The sequence below is a fragment of the Hyla sarda genome, chromosome 3 (genome assembly GCF_029499605.1).
Source record: "Hyla sarda isolate aHylSar1 chromosome 3, aHylSar1.hap1, whole genome shotgun sequence".
Classification (NCBI taxonomy): Eukaryota; Metazoa; Chordata; class Amphibia; order Anura; family Hylidae; genus Hyla; species Hyla sarda.
The window spans coordinates 425563927-425585762 of record NC_079191.1 but is presented as its reverse complement, the minus strand read 5'-3'; the positions used below and the strand labels follow the sequence as shown (position 1 = coordinate 425585762).

The window sequence follows — 21836 nt, the reverse complement described above, 5'->3', positions numbered from 1 at the left end:
GACAGAGATGTCAGCAGAGAGCGCTGTGCTCGTGATGTCAGCAGAGAGCTCTGTGTTTCAAACGGAAATGAATTTCCACTGTAGTATTCAGCAGCTAATAAGTACAGGAAGGATTAAGATTTTTTAATAGAAGTCATTTACAAATCTGTTTAACTTTCTGGCACCAGTTGATTTGATTGAGTACCTATTTAAGACTTTCTGTTTTGTACAGATCACTTCCCAGCAGTCTCCTCCTTATCGTCACATATAGGATTACAGTGAAAGGTGACATCTGTGTATAGAGGTACACAAGATAGCTGTTGCTCACAGCTCAGCCTCCCCCTCCTTCTAGAATGACCTCTTAGCATGCCCAGACACCTATGTCAATGGGACAGCTTCTGTCTATTGTTGTCTTTTGTCTGTGGGGATTGCTGTAAAGCATATCTCTAAATGCTGTAAAAAGCAGCTCAGGCAAGATGGCTGCCCCCATAATAATGGACAATTTTTTTTTTTACACATATATATATATATATATATATATATAACAATAAAAAATACAGACAGATTAGAAATTTTTTAGAATCTGGGTCTAATCAGTAGAAAAGAGAATCTAGGTGATACATTCCCTTTAGGATACGGAATACATTACGGTTATGGATGAGGGGGGTGAACAGCTGTGACATTAGAACCCAGGGGTTTTCAATGAACTTTGTCGCTTTAAAGTGTTCTTGTGATCTTTTTGTATGTAACAAATTAGTTGCCGGTTACCACTGTGATAGAATTTGGTAAAACAGACCCCGGAGTCATTATTTGTCTTGATTCCATGCCAAATGTCCACATGGAAAACACGGGCTGACATACCACACATTTGAATGTTCCGGCGGGTGCTAGGACCGCTCGGAAATGCACCGTCTGGTAAACATGTCTATTCTTTCTGCGGACGCTGGAATCGGGATTTCCGCCGTGTGCACAGTGCAGAAGAAGCCTATTGAAATCAATGGGACTCTGCTGCAGCAGAATTTTCGAGCGGAATATTCCCGCAGAATTCCGCACGGACACTCCGCCGTGTGAACATTGCCTAACTGTATTATTTTCAAACAACAACTTTTTTTTTAAATCAACTGGTTTGTAAATGACTTCTATTTAAAAATCTTAATCCTTCCAGTACTTATCAGCTGCTGTATGCTCCAGAGGAAGTTGTGTAGTTCTTTCCAGTCTGACCACAGTGCTCTCTGCTGACGCCTCTTTCCATGTCAGGAACTGTCCAGAGCAGGAGCAAATCCCCATAGCAAACCTATCCTGCTACGGACAGTTCCTGACGTGGACAGAGGTGTCAGCAGAGAGCACTGTGGTCAGACAGAAAAGAACTACACAACTTCTTGTGTAGCATACAGCAGCTGATAAATACTGGAAGGATTAAGATTTTTAAATAGAAGTTATTTACAAATTTGTATAACTTTCTGGCAGCAGTTGATTTAAAAAAACAAAAACAAAAAAGTTTTCTGCCGGAGTACCCCATTAAGAGTTTAGATCAGGGCTTTCCAAACTGGGTGCCGCAATGCATAAGTGTGTCTGCGACAGTCCCCAGTAGTGATGTCGCGAACATAAAATTTTATGTTCGCGAACCGCCATTGACTTCAATGGGCAGGCGAATTTTAAAACCCACAGGGACTCTTTCTGGCCACAATAGTGATTTAAAAGTTGTTTCAAGGGGACTAATACCTGGACTGTGGCGTGCCGGAGCGGGATCCATGGCAAAACTCCCATGGGAAATTATATAGTTGATGCACAGTCTGGTTTTAATCCATAAAGGGCATAAATCGGCTATTATTCCTAAATTCTTTGGAATAACGTGCTTTAGCCTCCTTTAGGCAGCACATAGAGCTCCCCTTTAGGCAGCACATAGATTTCCCCCATATTAGGCAGCACATAGTTAGAGCCCCCCTTTAGGCAGCACATAGTTAGATCCCCCTTTAGGCAGCACATAGTTAGATCCCCCCTTTAGGCAGCACATAGATTTCCCCCATATTAGGCAGCACATAGTTAGAGGCCCCCTTTAGGCAACACATAGTTAGATCCCCCTAGGCAGCACATAGTTAGATCCCCCTTTAGGCAGCACATAGATTCCCCCATGTTAGGCAGCACATAGTTAGAGCCCCCCTTTAGGCAGCACATAGTTAGATCCCCTTTAGGCAGCATATAGATTCCCCCATGTTAGGCAGCACATAGTTAGAGCCCCCCTTTAGGCAGCACATAGATCCCCCCCCTTTAGGCAGCACATAGATTCCCCCATATTAGGCAGCACATAGTTAGAGCCTCCCTTTAGGCAGCACATAGTTAGATCCCCCTTTAGGCAGCACATAGTTAGAGCCCCCCTTTAGGCAGCACATAGTTAGATCCCCCTTTAGGCAGCACATAGTTAGATCCCCCCTTTAGGCAGCACATAGATTCCCCCATGTTAGGCAGCACATAGTTAGAGCCCCCCTTTAGGCAGCAAATAGAGCCCCCCTTTAGGCAGCACATAGATTCCCCCATATTAGGCAGCACATAGTTAGAGCCTCCCTTTAGGCAGCACATAGAGCCCCCTTTAGGCAGCACATATTTAGATCCCCCCTTTAGGCAGCCCATAGATTCCCCCATATTAGGCAGCACATAGTTAGAGCCCCCCTTTAGGCAGCACTGGTTTTATTTCACAGCCCAAAAAGTTTTTTTTAATTTTTTATTTCAACAACTGTCACACCAAATGTGATTTTCACTAGTGTGACAATGAGCAAAAAAGGTTGCCAGCGGAGTTCCCCTTTTAAGCAGAGGTCCCCAACCAGGGTGCCTCCAGCAGTTGCAAGACACACGGACTGAACTTATAGCTCTTTTAATACTGTAGCAAGTTGCTTGAAGGAAATTAAGTTTTACACTGGAGTACCCCTTTTAACCAGTGGTTCCCTCCCAACCAGGGTGCCTCCAGCTGTTGCAAGACACACGGACTGATATATTTCAGCCCTAAAAAAGGGCTTTTTTGGGTGCTGTCCTTAAAGGTTACCTCTCATCAAAAAAACTTTTGATATATTATAGATTAATGTATGCAGAATAACTTTACAATTGCATGTTATTAAAAAAAATATGCTTTTTTCTATTTAATTTTCCACTTTGAAGAAATGACCACTAGGGGTCTCCCTACCAGTCCTGGCAGCAAGCATTTCAGACTCATGCTGGAGTCCTAAACACTACGAGCTGCCAGTCTGCTTTGTTCACAAAGGAGAACACTCAGAGCTGCCAGCCTGCTTTGTTCACAGCCTGTTTGGCTGTGAACAAAGCAGGCTGGCAGCTCTGAGTGTTTAGGACTCCAGCATGAGTAAGAAATGCTTGCTGACAGGACTGATCGGGAAAAATACAATAGAAAGAAGCATATTTTTCATTAACATGCTATTGGAAAGTTATTCAACATTCATTAATCTAAAATATATCAAAAGTTTATTTGATGAGAGGTACCCTTTAAAGCAGATGTTAGACTAGTGTTTTAGGAGTAAACTGGACCCTGAATACACCACCTAGCAGCAACCTAGCTATTGCTTTCCCTATACAGCAGGAGCAGCTTCTCTGTCCCTCCACTTCCTAAGCCTGCAGCATGCCGAATGAAGGTAAAATGGCGTCCGTGCAAGACGTAGGAGGGTCTGGAAGGGAGGGACTGCTGCTGATTGGCTGTAATGTGTCTGCTGACTCTGACTCACAGGGTCAAAGTTTACCGCAATGTTAAAGTGTAGGGGGCGAATCGAACTTCACATATGTTCGCCCGGCGATGCAAACGCGAACATGCTAAGTTCGCCGGGAACTGTACGCCGGCGAACAATTCGCAACATCTCTAGTCCCCAGGTGTGCCTCAGGACCGTCCCATCTCGCAGCAGCATCCACAGGATAAATCCCCTATGGTGAATCGCAAACTCCAGAATTGCTGATTTTTGGTGACTCCATATATAAAAAATAAAACTAAAAAAATGAAATGTAAAGGTATAAAAGTGATTAAAAACTTCCATCAAAAACAAAAATGTTACAAAAAAAAAAAAAACACAGATCACAGCGCAAAATGAGCACTCAAACAGCCCCGTCTACAGAAAAAGCTGCCCCCCCCCCAAAAAAAAAAAAAAAATAATAATAATAATAAATAAAGATTTTTTTTAGCTTTGCTGTACATTGTATGGGAAAAAAAAAGGTGCCATTGCATAGTACAATTGGATGCCTAAAAAGCAACATTCCTATAGGTCTGTGGATGGAAAAATAAATCGAGTTATGGCTCCTGGAGGGCAAGGAAGAGGAAAAATGTTAATGCAAAAATGAAAATTGTCCTTAAAGGACGACTGTAGTGCAAGACTTTTCTATATTCCCGTGCCCGGGCCGCAAAAATAAACAAAATAAACTTTAACATACCTTCCTACGTGCCCCCGTTGGTCCGGCACAGGCCTCACGGTCCAGCGGTGCGAACCTCATTCAACTTCCTGGGGATGGGGACGCCGCAGAGCCGTCAGCGTTTCACCGGCCGCAGCAATGTCCCGCCAAGGCTGGTGATAGGCTAAGCCCACTGTCATGTAAGAACCCGGCCAGAGCTGTGGTCAGACTGAAAAGAACTACACAACTTCCTCTGGAGCATACAGCAGCTGATAAGTACTGGAAGGATTAAGATTTTTTATATAGTAATTTTTATATAGTAAAGTAATTGGTCAGTGTTTCCTAACCAGGGTGCCTAAAGCTGTTGCAAAACTACAACTTCCAGCATGCACGGACAAAGAGAGAGAGAGAGAGAGAGAGAGAGAGAGAGAGAGAGAGAGAATAAAGAAAGTGAATGAAAACAGGAACAAAACTGCAAAAAATTAAAAATTAAATAAAAAGTTAGTGAAAGTTAAAAAGTGAATTACCTTACAAAAGATATAAAATAAAATGTGCTTATGCCTAATAAATGTACTTGTCTCATATCCCCCTCTGAGATTAACCGCAGGTTAGAGACCACTGGTCTATACAAACTATCAGGGTCACATGAAAGTAGTAAACAAAAGCATAAGTCTAGAGCTCCCCCCAGCTGCCTGTTTGTGAACTGTCCAATATAGGGAACCGTAATGTGTCTGTTCTCACTTAATTTCACAATTCTCTGCATTCCCTGGAGGCGACGGCTTCTGTGAATTTGTCCCTTTGAATCTTTCATAGAGTTAGATTAGAAGGAACGTCAAGGAGTACGGTGACTCGACCAAGTAGGTCACTGTTTTTCAACTAGTGTGCCTCCAGCTGTTGCAAAACTACAACTCTCAGCATGCCCGGACTGCCGAAGGCTGGAGGCACCCTGGTTGGGAAAGGCTGGAGGTACCCTGGTTGGGAAAGGCTGGAGGCACCCGGGTTGGGAAAGGCTGGAGGCACCCGGGTTGGGAAAGGCTGGAGGCACCCTGGTTGGGAAAGGCTGGAGGCACCCTGGTTGGGAAAGGCTGGAGGCACCCTGGTTGGGAAAGGCTGGAGGCACCTTGGTTGGGAAAGGCTGGAGGCACCTTGGTTGGGAAAGGCTGGAGGCACCCTGGTTGGGAAAGGCTGGAGGCACCCTGGTTGGGAAACACTGAAGTAGGTGGTGAAGGTTGACTTGGAGGTAGGAGGGGGCTGGGCACGGACGGACATAAAGGTAATAAAGATGTAGGGGTGGGAGTGTATGGAGCCGGGATATATCTACCGACACAATCTACTAGACAGGAGACGACATCTCATCTGGGTGGAGATGACTACGTCGGTCCCGGTCTCAGAATGGTCCAGGCTGATGCCTGTGGACTGGAAGGAAGAAGCTTTCCTCAGAACTTTCCTCACAATCCATGTCTTCCTAATATTCCAGACAGGTGTCGCTGCTCACCCCCAATGCCTGGACTTCGGACCCCCTTTCAAGCCCTCCATGCACTTGGAATTTTGCTCCCAGTATCAAGATTTCGGATGCTGCGACCAAGAGAAGGACAACATGATAGCCGAGAGGTATTGGTCTGTCATGGACCACTATGACTACAAGGAGCAGGAGCTGTGCGGGGATTACGTCAAGGATATTTTGTGCCAGGTAAATGGTCTGTCATGTTGTTTATGTTATTTATGTGTCTTTTAGTTGTTCTTACACCCACCAGCCATATCATAGAAAGCACCTGCCTTAGGCTGGGTTCACACCACGTTTTTGCAATACAGTTCCTGTATCAGGTTTTTGGATGAAAAACGGATTCCTCAAAACCGGACTAAACTGTATCAAGACGTATGTACAAATTTTAACCCGTATACGGTTTGAAAAATAATGTCCGGTTGCATCCGTTTTTAACTTTTCACTCTATTATGAATAAAGTTTCACTTGTTTAATTGAAATTCCAAGAAAAAAAATGGTGCAAAGTCAAAAACTGTATGGTGCAAACCGGATGGAACCGTACGCACATACGATTCTGTACGGTTCCCGTTGACTCCCATGTTAAAAAAAAAAAAGTTTTTTCACCCGGACCAAAAACTGTGGTAGGCTACGGTTTTGGGTACGAGAAACAAAACCGTACAGGATACAAAACGGACACAACCTGATGCATTGTTTGTCATACGGTTTTCAATGGAGAGTCAATGCATACGATTTTCAATACGGTTCCATACGGTATGTGGTAATTATTTTGGGATAATTAAAGTGATGCAAGTAATTTTTTGGGACATGTTGTACTTTTATATTAGTGGTAAATTTTTGTTGTTACGTTCAGCTGTTTTTGTGGGAAAACTCAAAAATTTCAATAAAAATTTAGCAAAGTTGCATACGTTTTCTACAGGTAAAAGAAATAGTGATGCCGCATATATTCTCGATTCAAATCTGTAATAGGTCTACAATATGTCTCCTTCATGTTGCCATTATTTGTTAGATGCTCATTTACTTTTTAAGAGATGTTAGAAGGTTCATAAGTTTAGCAGCAATTTTTCCAAATTTCCAAGAAAATTTCTAATTCAGAAATATTTAGGGACCAGGGACCCTGAGGGGGCAATAGTAACAATCGGCACCCTCGCAATCGCTTTTTTTTTCTTGCAGGGTGCCGATGAGGAACAGAGGGAGCTTCCCTCCCCGGTAGATGCTGTGGTCGCACTGACTAAAGCACGTAAAGGGTTAACTGCCATGATCTGAGCCTTGTTCTACTCCTGAGTTGCGGCCGGAGCCCAGCAATACATGGCAGCTGCCTCCCGCCGCAGGTGACACCAGCACAGGAGCCGGTGTCTGTGTTCGGCTGGGTTCACACCACGATTTTCTATACAGTTTTTGGATACGTTTTTTGGTTTTTTTAAACCGTATGCAACCGTACAGCAAACCGTGGTCATAGACTTTCCATTCAAAACCGTATGCACCATATTGTATGCGGTTGTCTACGTTTTTCAAACCACATGGTTTTTTACTTTTTCTGGACAGAAAACTGTGGCCTACAACGGTTTTTGGTCCGGGTGAAAAAGCGTATTGACCCGTATACGTTTTTTTTTAAACATGGGAGTCAATGGGAACCATACAGACCTGTATGGGCGTACGGTTCCATCCGGTTTTCACCATACGGTTTTTGACTTTCCACATTTTTTTTCCCTTGGAATTTCAATCAAACAAGTGAAACTTTATTCATAATGGAGTGAAAAGTTCAAAACGTATACTTTTTTTTCTTAAAAAACTGATGCAACCGGACATCATTTTTCAAACCGTATACAGATAAAATTTTTACACACGTTTTGATACAGTTTAGTCCGGTTTTGAGGGATCCGTTTTTTCATCAAAAACCTGATACAGTATAGCCGTATAGCAAAATCGTGGTGTGAACCCAACCTTACAGACTGTTTTACATGTATGTGGTGATGCATTAAGGGACTGCATACTGGGACTTACATGTACGCCATTCTTTGTTAGGGTGCGTTCACACATACAGGATCCTGCGCAGATTTGATGCGCAGGATTTGTAACTGCAGATTAGAAGCTGCGCTCAGTCATTTAGTTTACATTGAAATCTGCAGCAGAAAATCCTGCGCATCAAATCTGCGTACGTGTGAACGTAACCTTAAGAGGTTTAACCTCATTGGTCAAATGAAAGCTGCGTTTTGATCGGTTGCTATGGGCAACAAAGTTTAACTTTAAGGCAAAAACAAAAGGAAAAATAGCCAGCACAACAACCTAATACACAGGTGCCCGCTGCTGTAGCAAATACACAATGTACAAAAAAGAAAGTTGCAACAGCACTCTAGGTCAGAAAATGGAGGCTCTCAGCGCACTTTTTGATCAAAAAGGCAGTTTTGATAAATGTGACCTGTTTATGAATATTGTAAAAAAAAAAAAAAAGCTGTATTTGTTGCCTATAGCAACCAATGAAAACGCAACTTTCATTTTTCAGATTTAAAATTAATAAATTAGAGCTGTTAGTTCCCTAGTTATTTCCCTTATTAGGTAGTCTCTCCTTAGGCAGGTATACAGGCAACATACAGCCTTAGGTAGGTAGATTGATCCCCCCCACCCAAAGTAGATACATATGTTGGTAGGGAGATAGCTAGGTAGGCAGGTAGGTAGGTAGTCAAGTAGCTAGGTAAATAAGTAGGTAGCTATATAGGTAAGTAGCCAGGTACGTAAGTAGGTAGGTTAGCAGGTAGGTAGGTAAATTAGTAGGTAGGTAGGTAAGTCAGGTAGGTAGCTCTTCAGGTAGGTAGCTAGGTAAGTAGCAATATAGGTAAGAAGGTAGGTAGCTAGCTTAGTAGGTAGGTAGCCAGGTAGCTAGGTGAATAGGTACATAGAGTAGGTAGGTAGCCAGGTAGGATTGCTATGTCGGTAGGTTAGTAGATATGTAGGTAGGTTGGTAGTCAAGTAGATAGCTGTGTAGGTAGGATGGTAGTCAGTTAGGTAGCTGTGTAGGTAGGTTGGTAGCCTGGTGGGTAGCTCGGTAGGTAGGTATCCAGGCAGCTAGCTATGTGGGCAGATTGATAGCCAAGTATGTAGCCAGAAAGCTAGCTATAAAGGTAGTCAGGTAGGTAGATGTGTATGGTCTGAGGTCTGAATTTCAGGGTCTGGGTGTGACCTGAGATCTGAATATTGGGGTCTGGTCAGGGTATGATCGGAGGTCTGGATATTGGGGACTGGTTTGGGGTCTGAATTATGGTAAATTATGGCATTTTGGGATCTGAATTTTGAAGTCTGGAAAGATTTTGGGTTGTGGTCAGGGTTAAATGAGTTGTCCAGGCTTTATAAGAACTGTAAATTTTAATAGCATATGGACTCAGTTGCAGACAATGTCCTTCTTCTATTCTGTGCTCATTATAAAGTCAACATAGTAAAGGCATTATACTGGGAATATTCAGAAAACCTAGTGCTTGTAATACTGAGGTGAAAGGTAGAGTTTGAATCGGCACTGCCGGGGTTATAATGAACATACCTGGTGTGGTAATGGCACGTCCAGCTTAAAGGGGTATTCCAGGAAAAAACTTTTTCTTTTCTTTTTTATATCAACTGGCTCCAGAAAGTTAAACAGATTTGTAAATTACTTCTATTTAAAAATATTAATCCTACCAGTACTAATCAGCTGCTGAAGTTGAGTTATTTTCTTTCTGACAACAGTGCTCTCTGCTGACACCTCTGCTTGTCTCAGGAACTGTCCGAAGCATTAGAGGTTTGCTATGGGGATTTGCTCCTATTCTGGACAGTTCCTGAGACAAGCAGAGGTGTCAGCAGAGAGCACTGTTGCCAGAAAGAAAAGAACAACTCAACTTCAGCAGCTGATAACTACTGGAAGGATTAAGATTTTTGATAGAAGTAATTTACCAATCTGTTTAACTTTCCGGAGCCAGTTGATATAAAAAAAAGTTTTTTCCTGGAATACCCCTTTAACTCCAACCTTGTAAAATGGGTCTAGGCCACATCGGTGCTCTGTGGTTGATGGCAGGCCCGGATTGGCCTAGCGGGATATCGGGAATTTTCCCGGTGGGCCGCCGGCCCTGGGGCCGCTTTGCAGGGATTAACGTACGGGCACCAGGCAGGCCCCTACATGATAATAGGCCCAGCGGCCTGCACAGACGGCCCGCATAGGCCGCCCGGCACCCACAATACATATCTTAACAGAAGAAGAGGGCCGACCCTGCACTGTCCCAGGTTGGCCCTGCTTCTTACTTACAGCCCTGGGTTGTCAGTGTGGCTGCCTGGGAGAGGCACAGTGAACTCCGGCGTGGCACGCTGCTGTGTTCAGACGTGAGGTCACGTCACCGTGGGGGTGACGTGACCTCAAGTCTAAGTGCAGCAGCCCACCATGTCGGAGTTCACTGTGCCACCGAGCAGTGCTCCCGCCGCCCTGCTCTGTCTCGTACAGGCCCTGCTTGTCCTCAGGTACAGAGCCCTGCTTGTCCTCCATGTAAAGAGCCCTGCTTGTCGTCAGTGTACAGAGCCCTGCTTGTCATCCATGTAAAGAGCCCTGCTTGTCTTCCATGTACAGAGCCCTGGTTGTCCTCCATGTACAGAGCCCTGGTTGTCCTCCATGTACAGAGCCCTGGTTGTCCTCCATGTACAGAGCCCTGGTTGTCCTCCATGTACGGAGCCCTGCTTGTCCTCCATATACGGAGCCCTGTTGTCCTCCATGTACGGAGCCCTGCTTGTCCTCCATGTACGGAGCCCTGCTTGTCCTCCGTGTACGGAGCCCTGCTTGTCCTCAGTGTACGGAGCCCTGCTTGTCCTCAGTGTACGGAGCCCTGCTTGTCCTCAGTGTACGGAGCCCTGCTTGTCCTCAGTGTACGAAGCCCTGCTTGTCCTCAGTGCACGGAGCCCTGCTTGTCCTCAGTGCACGGAGCCCTGCTTGTCCTCAGTGCACGGAGCCCTGCTTGTCCTCAGTGTACGGAGCCCCGCTTGTCCTCAGTGTACAGAGCCCCGCTTGTCCTCAGTGACTGCACCTAATGTGAGGGACTATACTGCACCTATTGTGGGGGAACTATGCTGCACCTAGTGTGCACTAGATTTTACCTTTTATGAACAAGAAAATGACGACGCGCTGGTATAATGACGCAACACTATGAGGCTGGTATGTAATTTTTTCCAGGGCTGGTTTTCACGCCCTGTCTGGCCCTGGTTGATAGTGTAAAGCACCATCGGATACAGTCCAATAAAAGAGTGAAAAGACTAAAGGCCCTCGGTAGCTGATGATATCCAAACTTTATTCCCAGTCGTAAGGCATAAAAACAACGTCGGGAGGGGGTAAAGTGACAGGACAACGTCCGTTTCGCAGCGCCTGCTGCTTCGATTAGTCCCTGTTTTTATGCCTTAAAGGGGTATGCCGGTGGGAAACATTTTTTATTTAATCAACTGGTGCCAGAAAGTTAAACAGATTTGTAAATTACTTCTATTAAAAAAATCTTTATCATTCCAGTACTTATTAGCGGCTGTATATTACAGGGGAAGTTATTTTGTTTTTGGATTTTTATTTCTGTCCACAGTGCTCTCTGCTGTATCAGGAACTGTCCAGAGCAACATAGGTTTGCTATGGAGATTTGCTCCTGTTCTGGACAGTTCCTGACATGGACAGAGGTGTCAGCAGAGAGCACTGTGGACAGAAAAAAAAAGAAATCCAAAAAGTAAAGCACTTTCTCCTGTAAATAGCTGCTAATAAGTACTGGAAGGATAAATATTTTTTTAATAGAAGTAATTTACAAATCTGTTTAACTTTCTGGCACCAGTTGATTAAAAAAAAATTGTTTCCACCGGAGTACCCCTTAAAGACTGGGAGTAAAGTTTGGATATCATCAGCTACCGAGTGCCGTGAGTCTTTTCACTCTGTTATTGGACTGTAAAACTGATCTGTCTAAGCTATGATCAAGACTCCTGAAAGTGTAAGACTTCAACGAAAGGTTGGAAGACGACCAGACGGCACAGACTGTGGACTTTCCTTTAATACTATATGTTGTTGATTAGAATGACATTACATTTGGTTTGTCTTCCAGGAATGTTCGCCATATGCTGCCCATTTATACGATGCTGAAGACTTCAGAACACCAGTCATGTCTCTTCCAGGCCTCTGTTTTCCATATTGCTCAGACTTCTACTATACCTGTCAAAGCACCATCTCTCTAATGACGGAGGACAAGGACTTATTAGAAGCTGCAAAAGACAGAGATCAGTTTTGCAATCTCCTTGAATTACCAGATCCGGACTATTGTTTCCCAGATGTAATACAAAACATGGACCTGAATAACAACCTTGGGGCCCCAGTTGAAGACCCAGAAGGCTGCCTCAAAATGTGCTTAATGGAGGTGGCCAATGGGTTGAGGAACCCAGTCCTGATGGTCCATGCCAATGATGGTACCCATAGAATGTTTGTGGCTGAGCAGGTTGGTATAGTCTGGGTATATTTACCCAATGGTGGACGGTTAGAAGAACCTTTCCTGTATCTGCAGGACAGCGTGGTGTCAAGTCCATGGCATGGAGATGAGCGGGGACTTCTTGGAATGGCAATACATCCAAAGTTCCGGTGGAATGGAAAATTTTATATTTACTATTCTATATTTGATGATGATTATGTGGAGAAAATCCGGATTAGTGAATTCCGAGTGTCACGCTATGACATTAATAAGGCGGATCGACAATCTGAAAGGTAAAGAGAGATGCAATGTATCTATCTATTAAATAACTATATTTTTAAATAAATATAGATAAATATATATACTGTGTGTGTATATATATATATATATATATATATATTATTTTTTTTATATTTATTTAAAAGTTTGGACACACCTCATTCAGAGTTTTCTTTATATTCATGACTATGAAAATTGTAGATTCACATTGAAGGCATCAAAACTATGAATTAACACATGTGGAATTATAGAGATAACAAAAAAGTGTGGAAATATGTCATATTCTAGGTTCTAGCCACCTTTTGCTTTGATTACTGCTTTGCACACTCATTCTCTTGATGAGCTTCAAGAGGTAGTCACCTGAAATGGTCTTCCAACGACTCCCGCGATCTCCCACAGCATCCAGCACTCTAAACAAATGCTGGGTTCCTGTGGCAGTGGTCGTGATGTCACAGCCACGCCCCCTCATGGTGTCATGCCACGCCCCCTCCATTCATGTCTATGGGAGGGGGCGTGTCGTCCGACACGCCCCCTCCCATAGACATGAATGGAGGGGCGTAGAGTGACGTCACAGGGAGCGTGCCCATGACATCATGATCACAGCGTCTGGCTCTGAGCATTCGGAACAAAAGTGTTCAGAACTCTGAAGCACCGGAGTACCCCTTTAAGGGTCATGACCACCACTTTGTAGTGTACAGCCCCTTTAATATGTATCATAATCTTTAGCTCATACAACAATATTTCTGAATAAACGTGTGAGACGTGTTATATTCTGCAATTAAATTTTCTTTCTGAATTCCCATTTTGCCAACAGAGTCCTTTTGGATGTTGTGGAACCATACCGGAACCACAATGGGGGGCAAATACTTTTTGGTGTGGATGGATACCTGTACATATTTACAGGAGATGGAGGGGAGCTTGGAGATCCACATGGAGAATTTGGAAATGGACAGAACAAGTAAGAGAGATGGATTCTTTCTTCTGAAGTATAAAGATGTGAAATGGTTTCCTTTGGGCAACACTCAATGGTCCAGAGTCCTGCTGGTCTAGTGATGCCCCCAAAAAATCCCAATGTCAATGTGAACCTAGAATTCCCAAATAAAGCAGCAGGAGAAGTTTTAGGTTAGGATAATCAATGTAAGGGGGCATCCAAAACTGCTTTAGAGGGGTTATCCAGGAATAGAAAAAACGAAAACTTCACTTCAATGGAAGTGAGCCACACAACCACACCCAACCTGGAGACAGACAGGGAGCGTTTAAAAAAAGAAAAAAAAGAAATTGGCTCTGTTTTTCTATTCCTCGATTACCCCCTTTAAATCTTTTGGCGAAGGTCAAGCTTAAAGGGGTAGTCCAGTGGTGAAAAACATATCCCCTATCATAAGGATAGGGGATAAGTTTGAGATCGCGGGGGGTCCGACCGCTGGGGCCCCCTGCGATCTCTCTATACGGGGGCCAGGCTCTCCGGCCAGATAGCAGGTGTCGACCCCCGCACGAAGCGGCGGCCGACACGCCCCCTCAATACATCTCTATGGCAGATCCGGAGATTGCCGAAGGCAGCACTTCGGCTCTGCCATAGAGTTGTATTGAGGGGGCGTTTCGGCCGCCGCTTCGTGCGGAGGTCGACACGCCCCCTTCCCGCGGGCTGTTGGGGCTCCGTACAGAGAGATCGCAGGGGGCCCCAGCGGTCCGACCCCCCCCGTGATCTCAAACTTATCCCCTATCCTTAGGATAGGGGATAAGTTGTTCACCACTGGGTTCACCACTGGACTACTCCTTTAAGAACACTTCTAGGGGCTTATGACCCCCAAAAGTCCAATTGTCTTCAATTTTGAAAGGGCGGTACAAAAACATGACTAGTCTGGAGTATTTCCTGCCAGGGTTTATTTATTAAAAGCTCCAATGTGAGTTCTTCTTTAAAAATAGTGTTAGTGTTGATTTTTAGAGGGGTACTCTCCTGGAAAACATTTTTTTTTTAAATCAACTGGTGCCAGAAAGATAAACAGATTAGTACATTACTTCTATTAAAAAAATCTTAATCCTTCCCGTACTTATCAGCTGCTGTATGCTCCACAGGAAGTTCTTTTCTTTTTGTATTTCCTTTCTGTCTGACCACAGTGCTCTCTGCTGACACCTCTGTCCATTTTAGGAACTGTCCGGAGCAGGAGAGGTTTGCTATGGGGATTTGCTCCTTCTCTGGACAGTTGCTAAAATGGACAGAGGTGTCAGCAGAGAGCACTGTAGTCAGACAGAAAGGAAATTCAAAAAGAACTTCCTGTGGAGCATACAGCATCTGATAAGTACTGGAAGGATTAAGATTTTTAATAGAAGTCATTTACAAATCTGTTTAACTTTCTGGCACCAGTTGATTTAAAAAAATAAATAAAATAAATGTTTTCCAGCACAGTACACCTTTAACCTTCAGGACCTAAGATACTTCCACCACCGCCCTCTCCCTGACCATTTTGTAATTCAATACTACAAAGAACAAGGTGACAATTTGGGACGTCTAAGGAAGACGTTGACTTGGCTGTCTCCTTTCAGCCTGTAGACTAGTGGGCTCAAACTGCGGCCCTCCAGATGTTTTAAAACTTCAACTCCTAGCATGCCCTGACAGCCGTTGGCTGTCAGGGCATGCTAGGAGTTGAAGTTTTAAAACATCTGGAGGGCCACAGTTTGAGACCACTACTGTAGACCTTAGTAGAGAGAGCCATGTGCATGTACGGCCATCACCCCTACATGTAGAAGGGAAGAGATCTGGGTCCCAGATAAGAGATGACTAGTGTTGCTCGCGAATATTCGCAATTCGAATTTTATTCGCGAATATCGCATATTCGCGAATTCGCGAATATTCGCGAATATAGCGCTATATATTCGTAATTACGAATATTCGTTTTTTGTTTTTTTTTATTTATTTCTTTTTTCACAGTACACATCACAGTGATCACCCCTCTCTGCTTCCAGCTTGTGTGGTGTAAGAAGGCTCTAATACTACTGTGTGAGACTGGTGCTCGACTTTTCGCATATGCGAAAATTTGCACACGATAATTTTCGCATATGCGCATTTTCGCGTGCGTTAATTTTGTTTATACAAATTTTCGCGCACGTGAATATTTGCATATGTGAAAATAAAACGAGAACATTTCGAATATGCGAATATGACGAATATTCGTCCATATATTCGCGAATATTCGCGAATTCGAATACGGCCTATGCCGCTCAACACTAGAGATGACCACCTTAGCTAAATAATTTAGGCCCAACCTTAGTATGCACCTAACCCAATTCTACGTTCATCTTGCTTTGTGTTCCCAGAAGCGCCTTGTTGGGTAAAGTTCTCCGGATAGACGTAGATGGTGAGAGAGCTCCTGGAAAGGCCTATGGAATCCCACCGGATAATCCATTCGTCTCAGAGCGTTCCGCTGCTCCGGAGGTCTACGCCTATGGAGTTCGGAATATGTGGAGATGTTCTGTAGACCAAGGAGACCGAGTGACCGGGAAAGGAAGAGGCAGAATCTTCTGTGGCGATGTTGGCCAAAGCCGATATGAAGAAGTGGACATCATTACTAAAGGTGGAAACTATGGCTGGAGAGCCAAGGAGGGGTTTGAATGCTTCGACATAATGCTTTGCCTCAACTCTTCTTTACGTAAGTGACCATTGTTGTATTCATAGTAGCTTAAAGGGGTACTCCGGTGGAATTTATTTTTCTTTTTAATCAACTGGCCCCAGAAAGTTTCACATTTTTTACCCTTCCAGTACTTATCAGCTGCTGTGTGCTCCAGAGGAAGTTGCGTAGTTCCGTCCGGTCTGACCACAGTGCTCTCTGCTGACACCTCTGTCCATGTCAGGAACTGTCCAGAGTAGGAGAAAATCCCCATAGCAAACTGGAAAGTTCCTGACATGAACAGAGGTGTCAGCAGAGAGCACTGTGGTCGGACAGAAAGGAAATCCAAAAAGAAAAGAACTTCCTGTGGAGCATACAGCAGCTCATAAGTACTGGAAGGATTAAGATTTTCAAATAAAAGTTACAAATCTGTTTAACTTTCTGGCACCAAGTTATTAAAAAAAAAAAAAAAAAAAAAGTGTTTTTGTGGTGGCCCAGTACAGCATGGTGTTTCCCCGTTCTTCTCCTGCCCTGTCAGGCAGAGTCTCTCCATATCCCCAGGGCCCCCTTTATGTATTATCCCCTGTGTATATAAGTTGTGATATTAATAATGTACTGTTTCTTTAATTGTTATACCATGTGATTGTTACCCAGGAGGCTCTAGTGACCAGGTGACCCCCCAAGTGACCTATGGGTTCCTTGCACAGCCCCCCTATATAACCAGGGGAGGGGCTGCAATCTCTCTCTTAGTTCCTGAGGTCCAGTGCAGTCATCTCAGTGTCTGTGTCCGGAGCATTGGAGACCTCAAGCCTAAAGTCTGCAGCCACCTGTCTAATTGTCAGTCATCAAGTCAGTCCAGTCAAGTCTACTGTTTAGTCACCGTGGCCTGCATTATAGTCAGTCTACCTACTGCAAGTCCCAGCAAGCCTGCGAGGTCCCCCTGTGTCACCGGTCACTTCCTTGGGATATTGGCTGTACTGCAAAGACTGTGCCACCTGTCTACCCTCAGTAAAGCTGGGATCCCCCACGATCAGCAACTACCCTGTGGATAGGGGATAAGTTATTTTTTGTAGGAATACTCCTTTTAATCATTTTCCACGTATACAGTTGCCTTCACCAGAAATTTGTGTGGTGGACCACTGGTTGAAATGGCAGGACCACGGGTGTAGCGGTGTGAGTGGTGGGGTCAGATGGTATTAACCCCGGGGGCTGGATGGTATTAATCCCTAATGTTCATGACGCCAGTGTGGTTTTCGCGTTCCGGAACACCACACGCCCGGATTCTCCGCTATCCCAATTGCTAGAAGTGAAATGAGAGTCCACAACCAGTTATGGTCAAACGGAGGCTTTACAAAGTATAAGACAGATGGAATTATCTTCACAGCTAAGGTCAGATTTCCCAGAGAGGTGGCCAGGACCCAGAGGACCTCGCAGCTTGCTGGACCAATATACTTGTAATTAACTTGACTCGAGATTGGACTTGACTTGACTATGTGCAGGACTTGACTCGTTTCAGTGACAGCAGACAAAGACTTGAGACTTACTGTAATGCCGGTAGCTTTTGGGGTCTTCCAGATACTGATCACTTGCACTGAGATCTCTGGTGGTGGCTGTGCTCAGTCAGGTAGCAGGTGGTAAGAGCTAAGAGAGTGAATTGTAATGGCCGCCCCTTTATATAGTGGTGGGCTGGACTAAAGCCCATTGGTCAAGCTGTGGGTCAAAGGTTAAGATGGTGCTCTCTGGGAGAACATGTGACAACAAATCATGTGACAACATAACATGTGACAGCTTACACAGGTCCTTGAGACCTCCCACAGGTCCTCTATATATCTATACATAGGGATCCTGTCTAGGCATTAAAGTGATATACACACCTTTATAAAACCAACAGGGGGGAGACCTTGCAGGAGACCCCCAGATCACTGAGGGACTCAACCTGACAGGGCCTAAGGGTAGTACAGGACCATGTCCTGTACTGGGACATCACATTTGTATGAATCCTAGTATTCAGAACATCTAACCACAGGACTCCATTAGACATTATTATTAGAAATATGTTGACTGTGAAACATTCCGGATTTAATGGGGGAGATTTATCCAAACCTGTGCAGAGGAGATTGACCAGTTGCCCATAGCAACCTATCAGATTGCTTCTTTCATTTTTAAAACGGTCCTCTCAAAAATGAAAGAATCGACCTCATTGGTTGTTATGGGCAGCTGGTCAACGTTTCCTCTACACAGGTTTGGATAAATCTCCCCGAAAATTCCTACCCTCCAGGAGTGCAAATATCCCGAATAGAAAGTCCAGTCCTATTGATCTGTAGACCCTTAGGCCATGTTCACATGGCTGAACATTCTGCTATTCCGCCCAAATTTTGTTCTGAAAAGCTGGCTGTGGAATTTTTGCAGTTTTGAGTAATTTGAGCAGAATTTCAGTGGAATTCTGCCAAAATTCTGCCAAAATTCACAGCACCATTGAGTTCAATGGGATAACACCCGGAATTCTGCTAAGTTTGAAAACAGGTCTTATATTTTTTGCAGAATACGGAAAACAGAATATCTACTGTGAATAGGACAGCGGAATCCCCATTTAGTTCAATGTGCCATAAATTTAGCAGAATTTCCGAGCAGATTTTTTCGGTGGAATTCTGCAAGGAAATTCTGCCGTGTGAACATAGCCTCAAACTGAATGAAAAAAAAATCGATAGATAGATAGATAGATAGATATGAGAGAGATAGATAGATATGAGATAGATATGAGAGAGATAGATAGATATGAGATAGATAGATATGAGAGAGATATGAGATAGATATGAGAGATAGATAGATATGAGATAGATATGAGATAGATAGATATGAGAGGGATATGAGATAGATAGATATGAGAGAGATAGACAGATAGATATGAGATAGATATGAGATAGATATGAGATAGATATGAGATAGATAGATAATAGATAGATAATAGATAGATATGAGATGAGATAGATATGAGATGAGATAGATATGAGATAGATAGATAGTGTGATGACTCGCTCTTGCAGATAGGTGCGGTTGCCGTATATAGAGGCACGGAAACAGTACTTTTCAAATGAAAGTTCAGTGTTTTATTCACACTTGGCAAACAGCAACAACAGTCTTAGATGCAGTTCAAAGAAAAAGTAACAAAGGCCAACAAAAGACGGCCTGGATTGTGGGGAATGGCCCCCACCCTACACCTACACATTCCCAGTAAGAGCCGTCGCAGATTGGCCTTCACCTTCTCACATACCCCCCTCCCCCTTTGTTCAAACCTGAGGGGGTGAACACTTGTACAACAGTGGACTCGTTATAGGGCATCGGCGTTGCCTAGCAAACAACCCGCTCTGTGTTCAACGCTAAACTTGAAATTCTGTAATGACAAAAACCACCTGTTGACACTGGCATTTTTGTCCTTGGCTTGGCACATCCACTTAAGGGGGGTATGATCCGTAATGAGAGAAAACTTCCTCCCCAACAGATAATAACGGAGAGATTCGAGTGCCCACTTAATGGCCAGGCACTTTCTCTCCACTATACTATACCTGGTCTCGGCCGGGGTCAGTTTGTGGCTGAGAAAGACAACGGGATTCTCTTTCCCCGTTGACTTCCTGGGAGAGTACAGCACCGAGACCTACCTCAGAGGCATTGGTCTGTACCACAAATTCCCTTTTGAAGTCGGGTGTCACCAACACCGGAGACCCACATAGCGCCGACTTCAAAGCGTAAAATGCCTGCTCCTCCTGTTCGTTAAGGGCCTGTTCTGCCTCTTAAGGGCGCAGCAACCGTAGCAAAATGGGGGATGAATCTCGTATAGTAACCCACCATTCCTAGAAACGACTTCACCTGTTGGGTAGTGACAGGTCGGGGCCAATTCCAGATGGCCTCTATTTTGTTGACCTGGGGTTTGACAACTCCACGCCCAATGACATACCCCAGGTATTTGGTCTCTTCCAACCCTATGGCACATTTTTTGGGGTTAGCAGTTAACCCAGCCTTCCTAAGGGAGTCTACCACTGCCTGTACTTTTGGAAGGTGACTTTCCCAGTCTGTACTGTGGATGATGATATCGTCCAGATAGGCTGAGGCATACCGTTAATGTGGCCGAAGTACAATATCCATTAGCCTTTGAAACGTAGCGGGAGCGCCATGTAAACCAATGGGTAACATCTTGTACTGAAATAAACCTTCTGGTGTGACAAAGGCTGTTTTCTCTTTGGTAGCCTCCGTCAAGGGCACCTGCCAGTACCCTTTTGTGAGGTCCAAAACAGAAAAATATTGAGCCTGTCCTAGCCTTTCAATAAGCTCATCAACTTGGGGCATGGGATAGGCATCAAACTTGGAAACCTCATTCGTAACAGAACCGCAACGTACCGTCTGGCTTGGGTATTAAGACTATTGGACTGGCCCACTCACTCTTTAATTCCTCGATGACATCCAATTTTAACATCTGTTGTACTTCTTCCGAGATGGCTTGTCGCCGCGACTCGGGTACCCGGTAGGGTTTCAACAATATTTTTACCTGGGGTTCAGTGACAATGTCATGGCGGATGACAGAAGTACGTCCAGGAAGGTCTGAGAACACATCGGTGTTCCTACTGACGAATTCCCTGGCCTCCTGAGTCTGTGCAGAGGAAAGGCTGTCAGCAATTTTCACTGTGGCAACTGCTTCCCTTGCACCAAACTGAGGGACGGGAAACTCGACCCCTAACAAACCTGGCCGGGGGCTGTCATCCACACTAGTCTCCCTATCTTTCCAAGGTTTCAACAAGTTGACATGGTACACTTTCTCTGGCTTCCGTTGCTCGGGACCCTGTATGTTACCTCCTCTACCTTTTCGATCACTTCGTAGGGACCCTACCACCTAGCCAGAAATTTTTTGTCGACCGTTGGTACCAGAATCCGATCTCCCGGGTTAAAATTCCGAACCCGAGCCTGGCGATTATAAACTCTACTCTGAGCTCGCAGAGCTGCCTCCATATGTTCCCTCACTAAGGGCAACACTGTTTCCATCCGTTCCTGCAACTGAGTGACATACTTAACCACACTTTTGTATGTCGCAGGGTAGCGCCTCGGGATACCGAGTCGCATAGTCCAGGACTACCAGGATGTGTTGGTGCCCCCTAGCAGATTTCGGCAATGGGCCTACAAGATCCAAAGCGATCCATTCAAACGGGACCTCGATAATCGGGAGGGGCACCAGGGGACTACGGTAATGTGGCTCGGGGCTAGTTATTTGGCATGTTGGGCAGGACTCACAATGCCCTTCAACCTCCTTATACACGCTGGGCCAGTAAAAACGCTGCAAAATTCGGTCCTGTGTCTTTTGCTGGCCCAGGTGCCCTCCTAGAACATGTTGATGGGCTAACTCTAACACAAGCCTCCGATATGCTTTAGACACCATCAATTGTTCCACACTCTCACCCCATACCTGATTTACCCTGTACAGCATCCCCTGGTGGACCACAAAGCGGGGGTATACAGTCTTGGCCCCGGTTGTTGTGGTGCACCTTCTACAATTAAGACATTTTCCCAGGCCCGAGATAGGGCCGGGTCCTGTTGCTGTGCTGTACCGAAATTTTCTCCCAAGACATTGAGGTCTGCCAACTCTGGACCTGACGGAAGGTCCCATTGCCTCCCCCATCC

The 21836-nt window shown here is 44.7% G+C and overlaps 1 protein-coding gene across 1 annotated transcript in view; it reads left to right on the top strand.

The window, feature by feature from the left end:
- HHIPL2 (HHIP like 2) overlaps positions 1-21836 on the top strand; it is a 53137-nt gene that overhangs the window by 8657 nt on the left and 22644 nt on the right. Inside the window, exons 2-5 of the mRNA XM_056568390.1 lie at positions 5834-6046; positions 11935-12584; positions 13385-13528; positions 15883-16214. Coding sequence (XP_056424365.1) covers positions 5891-6046; positions 11935-12584; positions 13385-13528; positions 15883-16214 — 1282 coding nt within the window. The 5' untranslated portion in view covers positions 5834-5890. The remainder of the gene's footprint in view (positions 1-5833; positions 6047-11934; positions 12585-13384; positions 13529-15882; positions 16215-21836) is intronic.